The sequence below is a fragment of the Bemisia tabaci genome, chromosome 2 (genome assembly GCF_918797505.1).
Source record: "Bemisia tabaci chromosome 2, PGI_BMITA_v3".
NCBI classification, from domain to species: Eukaryota; Metazoa; Arthropoda; class Insecta; order Hemiptera; family Aleyrodidae; genus Bemisia; species Bemisia tabaci.
In genome coordinates, this window is record NC_092794.1 from 12,636,775 (window position 1) to 12,649,928 (window position 13,154).

Genomic DNA, 13,154 nt, shown 5'->3' on the forward strand with positions numbered 1-13,154 from the left:
GTTGCCAAAATTAATTTTTATGTGTTGTTTTGATTTAAACATGATTTAAACACAAGGACTGACTTCTTTAAATCGGCAACAGTGTATCGTCATGAAGGCTTCTATTTATTTATCTTCCCTTATCGTTATCAAAAAGCAAATCTAATCAAACACCAAACAGTGAAGTGTCCGTGTAGAAGCTACAATATGAAACCATGTGAACTTTAGCCATATCAATAAATTTTGGTGTGCTAAAAATAAGGATGTCACCTCCTATTTCTTCACTTCATCAGCATTTTCATGATAATAACTCCTGAGCTTGTTTAAAAAGTCGGTAGGTACTACTCAATTTTTGTAAAAACTCTGGTCACTAGTTTTACCAGTAGGTAAGTCAAGCTGCAGCCGGATTGTTGAAACTTGGCTAAACTGCAGAATCCGACACCCCGCCATCCTGAAACTTTAATAACTGGCTATGCCGGCATGATAAGACATGACATAGCCCTATCTGCGCTGTGTAAAATATCGATTTTTGATTCTTGTTATACCGTACCGACATAAATTTCAACAATCGGGCTGCTGAAGCTATTACTTTTAAGAGCGATCAAGTATTGATTACTTGGTACAAGGCCTCGATGACTAATTTCAATCATATTCCTCTCATAAGTGTTCCATCAAAATTAGATATGGTCCGTCTACATCTTCTCACTACAAGCATCACTTTGTTCTCTAACTAACTTTCTTAGAAACGAGGTATCCCAGGGTATTTTCTCAGCAGTGCCTGTCAGTTGAAAGCACTGGTACTTCTCTCTGTTGGCTCTCTCCTTTGCAACGGTACTTGATGGGACAATCATTTGTGACCAAAACATTTGTAGCAGTGTAGTTACACATTCAGTTTCAAGAAAAGCACCTGTAAACTTACACATGAGAGGTCTCCAAGTTAAAATTAATTGGACAAGCATTTGTTCCTAATTTCTGTAAGACTCTTATAAACAATCTGTAATTTAGCAGACAGAGACAAGTAAATTTGTAGTTTCATCATTGATAGAATCCTTGATACCCTCTCTGTGTTCTTTAGGTATACGCTAAAAAGTAGATGCTAAAGAGTGTAGTGAAAATATCACTTCGACGATCACCAAAGTATTATTGCGTTCATGCATTTTCCTCTGTGGTGACTTGCCACTTGTCATATCTTGCTTGCATGCCACATTGACCCCAGCAATATTTGCTTGTTATACCTTACCATCTTGAAATGTGCTTCCAGAATAGATATGGAAGATGAAATTGAGAATGTTAGAGTGGTTGTTCGCGTACGGCCACTCAATAACCAAGAAAAATCAGCCAACCACAAGAATGTCATCTCTGTGAATACACTAAGTCGGAGCATAGCTGTTACCAGCCCTCAAGCAGGAGTTGACGAGCCCCCAAAAACGTTTTCTTATGACAATGTTTTTGATGTTAATTCAAAGCAAGTAAGGAATTAAGATAGTAATTTTTTATTTGTATTTTTGGTTTTATTTCCTCCCTTTTGGTATTTAATTTTCATCCAGATAAGCAAATCTGAAAAAAAGTTGTTTTTTCAATTTTATTAGGGGTGGTCTTGTTTGCAACACATGTGGATTACTGATTTGGAAAAAGACAGGTTTCTAATGGAATGCCTCAAAATCTCTGTCCATGTTTAATTTTTCCTTTTCAAAGGAAACCAAGCCAAATGTCTCCCTAAAAATGTTTTTGAACAAGTGGAATGAGCGTAGACAATTTCAAGAAAAATCTTTGATCAGTTTTCTTTTTAGCAATAAAACTCGAGTGGAATTTTACAACTCAGCGATCAGAAGTATGTATCTTTCCACTTTTTCCATTGATTTGCTAGAACGCACTGAATCAGGTACATATGAGGTTTTCAGTTTCTTCAATTCTTTTTAAGAAAAAACCATGAGTTTATCCATTGTTTGGTTTCTGCAGGGAAATGCTCTCGAGCTTGAACGCCATCATACTCTCCTCTCCCACTGCGTTTTGTTTTACTTACACATTCTGCGAATTTAGTTTAGGGAGAAAAAACTGAATGGTTTTTTGGGCATTGGTTTTATGAATAAATTCAAGTCAATCAGTTTTCAAGAAGAAAACTTTCAAGCTCATCTTTTTATGCGTATCTAGGCCTCCAGCAAGCTATCTTTTTGTCAAGCTTAATGTTTGACTTGCACTGAGCCCTCTTATGAAAAGCTTGCTGATTTATGTGAAAGGAAAGAACTTTCTGGACCCCTGCATAATGTTTGTATTCTTCAGGTTCGACTTCAAAACAACTTTTCATGGTAGTAATTTTTGGTACAATGAATGCTATTTTTTACTAGAAACAAAAGTAGGAACAGGAATATTAGAGCAGAACCATCAACCTTGATTTTAATAAGTTGCGGTACTTTCACTCACCATTTTAATTTTGTAGGTCGACATCTACAATGACACAGCAAGACCAATTGTCAACAAAGTATTGGCAGGCTTCAATGGTACAATTTTTGCTTATGGGCAGACTGGCACTGGGAAGACATTTACTATGGAAGGGCATTCAGAACCGGAACTGAGAGGAATTATTCCAAACTCTTTTGCACATGTTTTTGGTCATATAGCAAAATCCAATGAAGATGTGAAGTAAGTTATTAATTGATCCGAAGTTGTAAACTGTCTCTATGAATGAGTTGAAAACATGATATGTAATTTTAGTCGCAAGAGAGTTCATTAGATACTCCATACTGCCGCTCTAGGGAAGAACGGCGCACTGGCATTGAAGATCTTCAAACTAATGATAGAAAATTCATTTTTAAGAAATCTCATGAATATTTTCCCTCAAAATTCTCAGATACGCCAGAGTTTTACTCTTTGTTCAAATTTGTTAACACTACTTTTCATAATTCTTTTCAAAGATGCACGATTGATAAAAATTCTGCAGCACTCAAGCTTTCATAAATGTTTTTTCTTCAAATGGCAGTATTCATATCTTTTTTTCATTTTAGAAAGTAAGGTTAATAAAGCCACAGAAAATAATTTTGTCAGGAAGAAAAGTGTCAGTTATTCTTGTCGGTAAAAAATGAAGAAAATTGAAAGTAGAAAAACATTAACAGACAGTAATTCTGAAATAAAGTCTCTGGTGAATATAGGAGGTATGTAACATTTTTATATTTTCCAGAAAAACGAATTTATCCATTAAAAATGTCCTTAAGTCTCATTACCTAAAGTTTTAAGCTATCATTCATAAATGACACATGATGTTGGGGAGCTACAAATTGAATTTTGAAAGTAAATTTTTCCCTTTTGTTGAGTTTCGTTCAAAATCACTATTAATACAATCTTCTGGAAGCTGACATGATTCCATCTATTATCCCACAAGGATACTTCACGAAGCAAAGATGTATCTTTTTTTTTTTTCTATGTGAGTTCCTACTGAAGTTTTTAAGACAATGCCCTAAACTGTTTGAAAAAAATACTGTTTTTTGTTTATCTATAGATTTTTAGTTCGAATATCTTATTTTGAAGTATATAATGAAGAAGTGAGAGACCTTCTCGTGAAACCTGGGAAGGAAATAGTAAACTTAGAAGTAAAAGAAAGGCCAGATGTTGGTGTTTACATCAAAGACTTATCGACGTTCATTGCCAATAATGCAGATGACATGATGCGAACTTTGAATTTGGGAAATAAAAATAGTAAGTATCCTTTTTTTTATGTATAAAAAAAATAGTCTAAAAAACACAAATAAATACATTTGAAGTTCTATTAACATTAGTAAGTTTGACACAATAGTCACAGAATCAGTTAAAAAGCGTCTTCTTGTCCTAATAACCTTGTATATCGATGGCAAAACTGCAGAAATGCGTATATCGGTTTGCGGCTTTGCAGACTTCCTGTCATATTTTATTTTTCATATGGAAAACCACTCAACGTCATTTATTGAGCACTTCGGATATTTTTCTTCTCTATGAGAAGAATATTCTGTGAAAATTTCAAGCCACGATGTTGGTTCGGTTTCCTTTTAAAAAATAAAATAGGAGCGGAGATTTTCAAACACCGCAACGGATATACGCATTTTTGCAGTTTCACCATCGATATTCTTTCAACAGTGCCAAGATAATACATACCTAATAGTGCATCATTCTCAACAAGAAAATTGTATGACATAACTATGATTATTTCAATAATGTTGCCCTTACTTGTGCTCCAATTTCTGAGAGATAATGTCTATGGATGCGTGTTTCATGAAGGTGAAACCCATTCAAGATTGAGTCAGTTAGCAGCTAAGTAAAGATATAGGAGGTCATGAAAAAGAAATTCTTGAATCATTGCAGGAAAATTTTAGATCAAAATCCAAGACAGTTTCTTTGTGAAAACTTGCAATTTTTCTAAGAATTTAACATTTAAAGTTGAGCAGGAAGCTTTTTTCCTTTTATTACAGTATAAAAAATTTTCCAAGTACAAATGGAATTCTATAATGTAACTTTGGAACAAGCCTCTGTAAATGGGATTAAGAGACTTGTCTTCTCATGTCAACCAACTTTCTTGAAGATCTCAACGAATTGTATTGGGAAACCTCTACATCTGATATTCAACGATGCTATTTGAATTCATTGAAATCCTGTTTCCGAAGATCTTGGAAAATGAACTTCATATATTTATAGGCATTTAATTTTAGTTCGTTCAAGTTTCTTGCATCATGTTAGGTATGTTTTCACATTTTTAACTTGCTCCTTTACGATATTTATCACTTGCTTTCTAGGAGTTGTTGGTGCAACAGCCATGAACTTGGAAAGTTCTCGATCCCATGCAATTTTTTCGATCACTGTTGAAACTAGTCAAACAGGCCTTGATAATCAGTCCCATGTTAAAATGGGTCGTCTACATCTTGTTGATCTAGCGGTAAGTTTCTTCATAAGGTAGTTGGTTCCAAGAATTGCTGTTAGCTCTGCATTTTCATCAGGCAACCTCAGTTTATTTTTGCCTTAGGCTAGACGACATTTTACAGCCATTTATCGCCATAACTCTTGGCAATTGGGTTCTATAATCCAGTTAAAGATTCCTTGAAGCACCTGTCCTATCCAAAGACAGAAATAGAAGAAAACAGGGATGCAAGGGAAGCAGCAGAGGTTTCATTTGAGTCTTTCTTTCTTTAAATAGTGGGTGCTCTAGTTCTTTCATGCAGTAAAAGATTGACTAAAGTTTCAAACTAATTGAAAGAGAGTACATCATAACATGATGATTTGCAAGAAAGCTTGGAAGCTCCTTTCCTAACATTTTGTCAAAACTAAGTCGTATGTGACGTCGGGTATTTGGATACAAATAATTTAAAATTAAGCTATTTTTAAAATTGTTGTTGTTTCGATTCTCCCAACCAGTGAAGCAATTGCGAAAGCTGTCAACCAATTCAAGCCAAGTTAAAAAAGTGCACCGATCTAAATTAAGCCTCAAAATATTCCCAATCTAAATGTACTAAAATCGTGCTTTTTAAAATTTAAATCCATAATATTCAACTCCTCACCCTCGAGCGTATTTGTTATCATGACACCAGCTTAGTGAATTTTGACCGATTTATTTTTTTCAGGGCTCTGAAAGGCAAAGCAAAACCAAAGCTCAAGGCCAAAGATTGAGAGAATCGACGAAAATAAATCTCTCCCTCTCAACTTTAGGAAATGTCATATCAGCCCTTGTAGATGGCAAATCAACACACATTCCATACCGAAATTCTAAACTCACCCGCATTCTCCAAGACTCTCTGGGAGGAAACTCAAAAACTGTGATGATCGCAACTGTTGGTCCGGCAGATTACAATTACGATGAGACTATCAGTACATTGCGGTACGCTAACCGAGCCAAGAACATCAAAAACCGGGCGCATATTAATCAAGACCCAAAAGATGCCCTGCTGAAACAGTTCCAGCAGGAGATAGAGCTTTTGAAAAAACAACTTGAAGAACAGAACATTAATGAAATAGACAATGGTATGTTCACATTTTGTTTCATCAGATTGGGATACCAATTTTTCAACCTTGGGTGATAACAAATGAATCGATGTATGCAAAAATGTCCGTTGTCCAATACAGGATTTTTCTTGTCCCATGACACTGATGAATGGGATCAATCTCTTTTGTAAACGTTCAATTACTCTGAGGGGATTATTTATGAAATTGTTCTACATTCCTAACGTCTCAAACCATCTTGTGTTGTTAAGTTACAACGAAATTGTCCACTCAAATTCTGAAACACTGTCTTGGACATCGGACGTTTTTGCATACATTGATTCAAATGATCTCCCAGAAAATTGCCGCTAGGACCTTAGGACTCTTTCCTCGCAGACAGTTGCAAATAGTTAATTTTTCATTGCACATTCTCTGAGAAAAAACAAGCAAGACTTTTTTACTCCAGAGGAAAAATAAATAACTTGTTTCCATTCTGTCCATCAGATGAACAAATAGCCTGTAAAGCCCAATAAACTTTCATTACTTTACTGAGAGGAGGAAACTACATCAGGTGGAGTAAGTGTCTCAAGTTTCCTAATAAACATCACAAATTCTTCAACATTCAATGGTCACTCTAGAATAGTGTTCGTTTTTGTACTCTTTGTAGAATGTATGATGCCTTAAAAAGTTCGTGAGTGCACTATTTTTACTTTATTAATTTTCTAGTCCTTTCATGTTCTTGGATTTTTAGGAAATTCCAGTTCGCACTCAAAATTCATCGAATTTTATATCATACGGTTTTTTTGTCATAGGAAGATTTATCTTTTTCTTCTTCTTCTTTTGTTAGGGAGACTGCCAAAATGTAAAAGAGGTTTGTTTGTATGTCACTCATTTCCTTCTTCATGTGCAGGTAGTAGAAAACCAATGTAAAGGAAGAAGAAATTTCCATCTTCAAGGCATTCTTTGAAATTCTCAACATTTGTCTGTAGGTATATCCTTGAAAATACTCAAGAGTATTTGCAGACTTCCTTGAAAGATCCTTGATTCTCGATTTTATTAACTAGAACCTCCCAAAAACTCCCTCATCATCCTCAATTTTCGTTGTGTAAAGCTGTCAAATACTTTTTCCTAATCGATAGGATTTTTTCTCAGGAAGCCCGAATGAATCTGACGATGACTCTCTGGGTCATTTAGAAGAGAAACAGGACAAAGTGAGAGAGCAGGGAGTACAAAAAGAGAAGGAGTCTCCAGAACGACAGAATATTAAAGAAAAAAAGGAACAGCATGATTCAGAATTGAAAAACGTTCAGTCAGAACAGGAAGCCCTGAGACAGAAACTCCAGAACCTGGAGCGGAAAGTACTCATCGGAGGTGAGAATCTCCTTCAAAAGGCGGAAGAGCAAGAGCACCTCTTAGAAACAACTGCGACGGAGTTGGTAAAGAGACAGCAGGTAGAAGACGAACTACGGAAAGAGCTTGAGCTCAAAGAGGTTTGTTTTACTCTCTCTCAATTATTTTTTAGTCCTACAGGAAATTTCTCTTTAATGCCAGAGGCATTTTCAAAGCATCTAGTTCTCTGCTCCCCAGTATGTCTAGTTTGAATTTTTTTATTTTTTAGTTTGTAATTTGGACCGCATTAAACAGAAAGAAACCAAGCCACATTAGCTATTGCCAAATTTAACAGGGGAATTTGATTTTTTACGAGAGAACGTTTGTGCGGATTCCTTTGAAAATTTTAAGAAATTTGCTGTGTATTATGGAAAAAATTCATAAAAATTTGCACAAAAATCCGCACAATCGTTTTCGTGTTAAAAATTAAATTGCCAGATTTTACCGTTTCTTTTAAAAATATTTCACGCTCAATGTTACGGAAAACAAAGGGCCTTAAAATGTTAAACCGAACCGGAGTCATTAGGTTTTGATGTTTGCTGTCTAAAACACACTGTTTTGCACAAATTAATTCAAAGTCTTCATCTGTTCATCTGTCTCAAAAATGAACTTCAGTGCTTGCAACTTATTCTTTTTTGCACTTAAAAGTATTTACCGTCAAAAACTGACCACGTGATGTTGCAACCCAATATGACGAAAGTCAATCCCCTGAAACTTTTTCTCTGTGTGCCAAGTTCTCTCTTTGTAAAGGAATAGTCACATTTTACCATCTCTTATGGTTATTTTACAACAAATTTGTTTTGCTAACAAGTTTGTATTTATCTTCTTAGTCTGAAAGAAGTGGGATTGAGGAGAGAAACATGACAAAACAAGAAGAAGTTGCTACACTAGGGCGTCGTTTGAAAAAACTCACCACACAGTTGATGGGAGCAAAGGAGGAGCTCAAAGATGTGCAGGCAGAGAACCAACGAGAAATGGAGGGTCTACTTGAGAATGTTCGCTCTTTAACGAAGGAACTTGGCTTGATGGAAAGAATCAAAGATCAAACTATCCCACAGCCATACCTTGTAAGTAAACACTCTGTTTCAAATTAAAAAGATAGATTTTAATATCCTAAAAACTGCTGTACTGAAATTTGTCCAACCTCTCGCAATCTACTCTTTGTAATATTTGAGAGCTTTTCCTGTTGGAAATAACGCTAATATTTTTCATCTAGCATGGCAAAAATTGGTACGGAAAATGCTATTTCTTAACTTCCAAACCTACATTTGAAAATTGCTGTTAAGAAGTAAAGTAAATGCCTGATTTTGCAATCTACGAATCGTGGCAAACACGAGGCAATTTTGGTAAGCATAGAGTGATGAACATTTTTTTTTTTTTTTGCACTAGAAGAGTGTGATATGTTGCACATACTGTAATTAAATGGTTCATTTTGTTACGTAAGCAGAAAGTTTGCCTCTTAAAAAATCGGAAAGGCCGTGAGGTAAAAATATTGGATAATGAGAAATAGTTAGCCCTTTGAAACTTTTTTGCATCCTTCCTGTGTTCAACATACATTGGTCATAAAAGTACACTGTGGATCGTAATTTCCTGCTGTGTAGTACTCTATTGTGCAATAGACTTTGCATCCATATCGACAGTGTAAGTCAGCAATCACATAACTCGGTTTGCGACGTCGCAGACTTCCTGTCATACTTTATTTTTTTAACAGAAAACTACCAAACGGTAGTTCTTTAAAATTGCCGTGAATTTCTTTCTCTGTGCGAAGAGAATTCTGCAAAAACTTTAAAGAATGATGTCAATTTGTTCTCCTTAAAAAAAATAACGTAGATGCGGAGATTTTCAGACACCGCAAACGAGTTATGTGATTGCCGACTTACACAGTTGATATGTTAAGAAGAGTATAATTAGAGGAACAATCTCTCCTCAAAAGACCATCAGATTCCCTTATTCCCTTACTTCCTCAATTACATACATTCTCTTATTTTTTATATAATTCTTCAGCTTTAAGCTAATTGTTTTTAAAATGTTTCAGGCTTTGTTAGAGCAGAATATTCACTGGAATGAAGACATTGGCGAGTGGGAGCTAAGATGTGTAGCATACACTGGCAACAACATGCGCAAAACTTCATCAGCAACAAATTCCACAGTAGTCAAACCTAAAGAGGTGAGCCTTAGGTGCCAATTATTTGAAATTAATTGGAACAAATTACGGATAAAGGAGTCTTGTGACATTTTTAAAAACTTATTTAGAAGTCTTTCATGCAAAACTTGCACATGGTTACACCTACTCTCAAAAAATCTAAACACCGGAGTTCATTTTGTCGCCTCAGTGTTCTAGTTTAAAGTTCCGCCAAGTCTTACACCTCCCCAGAATTTACCAGTTTGCAAAGCTTTCTTCTCAAAATTACAAAAATGATACTTAAGGTGATTCGATGAACGCCATATTTTGTGTCAGAACGGCATGCAATATATCGCATCAATTGGTTCCATTTTTTCAGCTACTTGTCATTTTTCTCTAATTTTGAGATCGCAATTCTGTTGTCAGGAGACTACCACTTACCAATTTTAACAAAGAAATCCAACGTAATAAAGGCGTGGTTTTTTTAGAGAGAAAACGTCGCATTCGAGTGCAGTTTCGATATCAGTATCGAATGCAATTTTTTCTCTCTAAAAAAACCACGCCTTTATTACGTTGAATTTCTTTGTTAAAATTGGTAAGTGAGTGCTTCAGTCTCCTGACAACAGAATTGCGATCTCATAATTGGAGAAAAATGATGAGTAGCTGAAAAAATGGAACCAATTAATGCGATGTATCGCATGCCGTTCTGACACAAAATATGGCGTCCATCAAATCACCTTAAATTCTTGATCCGGTATACCATACAATAATTGCAAAAATCTTAATTGAGTTCCTTCAAGAACAGAGGATCTGCAATTTCATATTTCATTTGTTTGTAAAAGTTTGTGATAAACATAATAATGTCGATGGTTTTACTCCCAAACTCTCAAAAGCTTGAGGCTGAAATGCTGATAAAACGAATGATTATGGAGAATTCCTCCTCTGCATTCTTCTGTGTCAAAGGAGAAAGCAGTAACACCTCTCCATTGTCACCAGATAGCGTTGAAAAATCAGCATCTCATTCCATTTAAGCCCCTGTTAAATATGTAAGTTTTATCACACAATCTGGCAACCTTGCCCCACTTAAGTGTCCGTTGAGATTAGCTGATGCTATTCTGTAAACTGTAACTTGCTGATATTGAATCTTAAGTAGCCCAGTGCAACACAACTTTTAAATAATTTTGCAAATCAATGCTTTAAAATTGAACTATCTAGGATCCAGGTCCCCAAGGAGTGGCAAAATACTTACGCTCATTAAGAATGGCTATTATTTGGATTGTGCTTGGCAGAAGGGAACAAACGCAATTTTGACGTTTTCAAAATCATTCAGCTTATGTTTCTTTTTCCTCCTTTATCGGGTTGTATCAGATAATTTTCACTTTTTCTTTTTTGCCCCATTTGAAAGTCGAATGTCAACCTTACAATTTATTCTAGTCAAACAATTGGTTCCCTTCTGCTGAACGCGATGCATTTTAGATAAATGTTATATTTTCTATGAATTATTAGTTGGACTGCGTTAAATAGAAAGGAACCAAGCCACATCAGCTATTGCCAAATTTAACTGGGAAATTACATTTTTTGCAAAAGAACGTCTGTGCAGACTCCTTTGCAAATTTTGAGGAATTTGCTTTGTATTGTGGAGAAAATTCACTGAAATCTGCACAAAAATCCGCACAACCGTATTCATGTAAAAAATTAAAATGCCGGATTAAATTTGGCAATAACTGATGTGGCTTGGTTCCTTTCTGTTTAACGCGATCCAGTTGAGGTCAATTTCAATACACACTATCAAGTATGCTTCTGTTATTTTATGCATTTTAAAGTTTCATTTTTCTTTTTCCTCTTGCAGATCATCAATCCAGACCTATCAGACGTGTATTTTGCCTACTCACATTCCTCGAACAAGAGTAAATCAAAATCTTTAAGCATTCAATCAAAGTTGGCCTTGAACTTATCATGAAGAAGCTCATCTCATCATACTGTGTCTCCTCTTTCCCTAATTGAGCAACTCAAATCGTATGCCAACAAGTTAGGAAATTAATGAAGACTGTCAAGTGATTTTAAATCTAGTCAATTTAAGTTAGATGTGAATGATAGTGATTCACAAGGCGCAAATACAACTATGATCCGGACCCAAATTTTGATTAATTTTTCAAAGTGTTGGAGGAAATTTTCTTTTATTTCTTCATTTTTCCATGCTTAAAAAGTGCAATAAATGTTCCTTTTACAATGTAAGATTCAAGGAAAACATTATTGATGGTGAAACAAGCACCAGCTGTATTTGAGTTTTACATTTACCGTTACTTTTTTACGTTTCTAAAGGTTTTGTTTTTCAACAGAGTCAATTTTTTCTTTTCTGTTTTTCCGAGGAACCTTTTTTTTTTGCCTTGTTTTTTATTTGAAGATTCCTCTCACCAGAACAAATACAAATTTGATTGAATATCAACAGCGCACAAAATTTTGTTTCTTTTTTCAAGTAAGGTAGCCATATTATTTTCTAAAAAGTTTTAAGTGAAAATATTAAAATATTCTCTTAACCAAATGAAGTATTTACACTATGTGTACGACACTGTAGCTTCTGCTCTTGCTTCACATTTTACTTTTTGTTGGGCCCTAAGCGTTGTAAGGTCAATTTATTAGGTAATAGATTATAAAATAAGTACTACCTCTGGATTTTTCTTTGTGTAGGCAAGAAAATCCTTCAAAACTTTTTTTGCAAAAACATCATGCAGTATTCTTTTAAAAAATGAAGCAGGGGTGGAAATGTTGGATTGTTGCCATTAAGATACATGTTTTTATTGTTTCACCATCTATAAGTTCTCCTACTTTCGCCTTTCGTACGCAAGTAAATTATGTGAATGATATTTTGGATACATCGTTGTGATAATATTAACCTTAAGTAAGTAGCGTCTCCTTACCTCACCAGTTATTTCTTTTTTACCCGGAGGAATATTTTTTGACCTCCTTATCTCTGATATGTACTTATTTGTTTCATTTCTTCCTTTTGCTCCACCAGGACAAACAAGCATTTTATACATAATGCTTCTTTTATTATTCAATGGCATACCACACCTTTACATCGTGTTTAAACTTACTGCTTGTATTTCTTTGTTATCATCAATAAACACTCCAGTTGAAACTTTTTTACCTTCACTTTTTCTTCATCAGGATGAAATCACAGAGAACCCCAGTAGCATTGACAGTTAAATTTTGGACCTCCCCCCCCCCCCCCCCCCCCAAATGCAGGAGAACTGTTTAGATGTTCAAATTAAGAAACTTTATTTTGAAATATATCTCTAGTGAAATCCGCGCCAGAAAGCTAGGGCATCCACACTCCCCACCCCTTCCAAGGTGTCATTAGGGAGAGTCAGAGTCACCCATTACCTCCGAGAATGGAGTCTTCTAGTATGTAACTCGCACCATTGATGCGCCCCTGGTTGATCTCCCAGGAAAAAAAAATTCTGACCCATACTGCTGCGCTGAGGAAGAACGCTGTATGAACATTCTAGAGTTGCCAAATTTCCTCTGATAAAACGTTTATTTAGGAAAGAAGTTATGCATATTTTCCCTTAGTATTGTCAGATATTTTAGATCGAAGCGCGAGTAATATTGCCAGAAAAATTAGAAGAAAATTACACACAACTTTCCCAGTAAATCAGTATTTTATGAAAGGAAATTTGGCAACATCCGAAGGTTCATACGGCGTTTTTCATTAGCACGGCAGCATGCT

At 35.3% G+C, this 13,154-nt stretch overlaps 1 protein-coding gene across 1 annotated transcript; it reads left to right on the plus strand.

Moving 5' to 3' along the window:
• The first annotated feature begins 103 nt into the window (after nucleotides 1-103).
• Klp64D (kinesin-like protein 64D) lies at nucleotides 104-12,568 on the plus strand. Its single transcript, XM_019046491.2, has 10 exons — nucleotides 104-313; nucleotides 1,241-1,448; nucleotides 2,417-2,619; nucleotides 3,473-3,669; nucleotides 4,737-4,876; nucleotides 5,559-5,955; nucleotides 7,066-7,403; nucleotides 8,133-8,369; nucleotides 9,338-9,469; nucleotides 11,274-12,568. The coding sequence occupies exons 2-10, from the start codon at nucleotides 1,248-1,250 to the stop codon at nucleotides 11,382-11,384; spliced, it is 1,956 nt and encodes a 651-aa protein (XP_018902036.2). The 5' UTR covers nucleotides 104-313; nucleotides 1,241-1,247; the 3' UTR covers nucleotides 11,385-12,568.
• Nucleotides 12,569-13,154: the final 586 nt, after the last annotated feature.

What these genes read in the sequence shown, in the direction of transcription:
- Klp64D (XM_019046491.2), top strand. Translation starts at nt 1,248, where the DNA reads ATGGAAGATGAAATTGAGAATGTTAGAGTGGTTGTTCGCGTACGGCCA. An exon ending in GAATTTGGGAAATAAAAATA is followed by an intron (nt 3,670 to 4,736) that starts GTAAGTATCCTT and finishes CTTGCTTTCTAG; the next exon opens with GAGTTGTTGGTGCAACAGCC. An exon ending in CATTAATGAAATAGACAATG is followed by an intron (nt 5,956 to 7,065) that starts GTATGTTCACAT and finishes ATTTTTTCTCAG; the next exon opens with GAAGCCCGAATGAATCTGAC.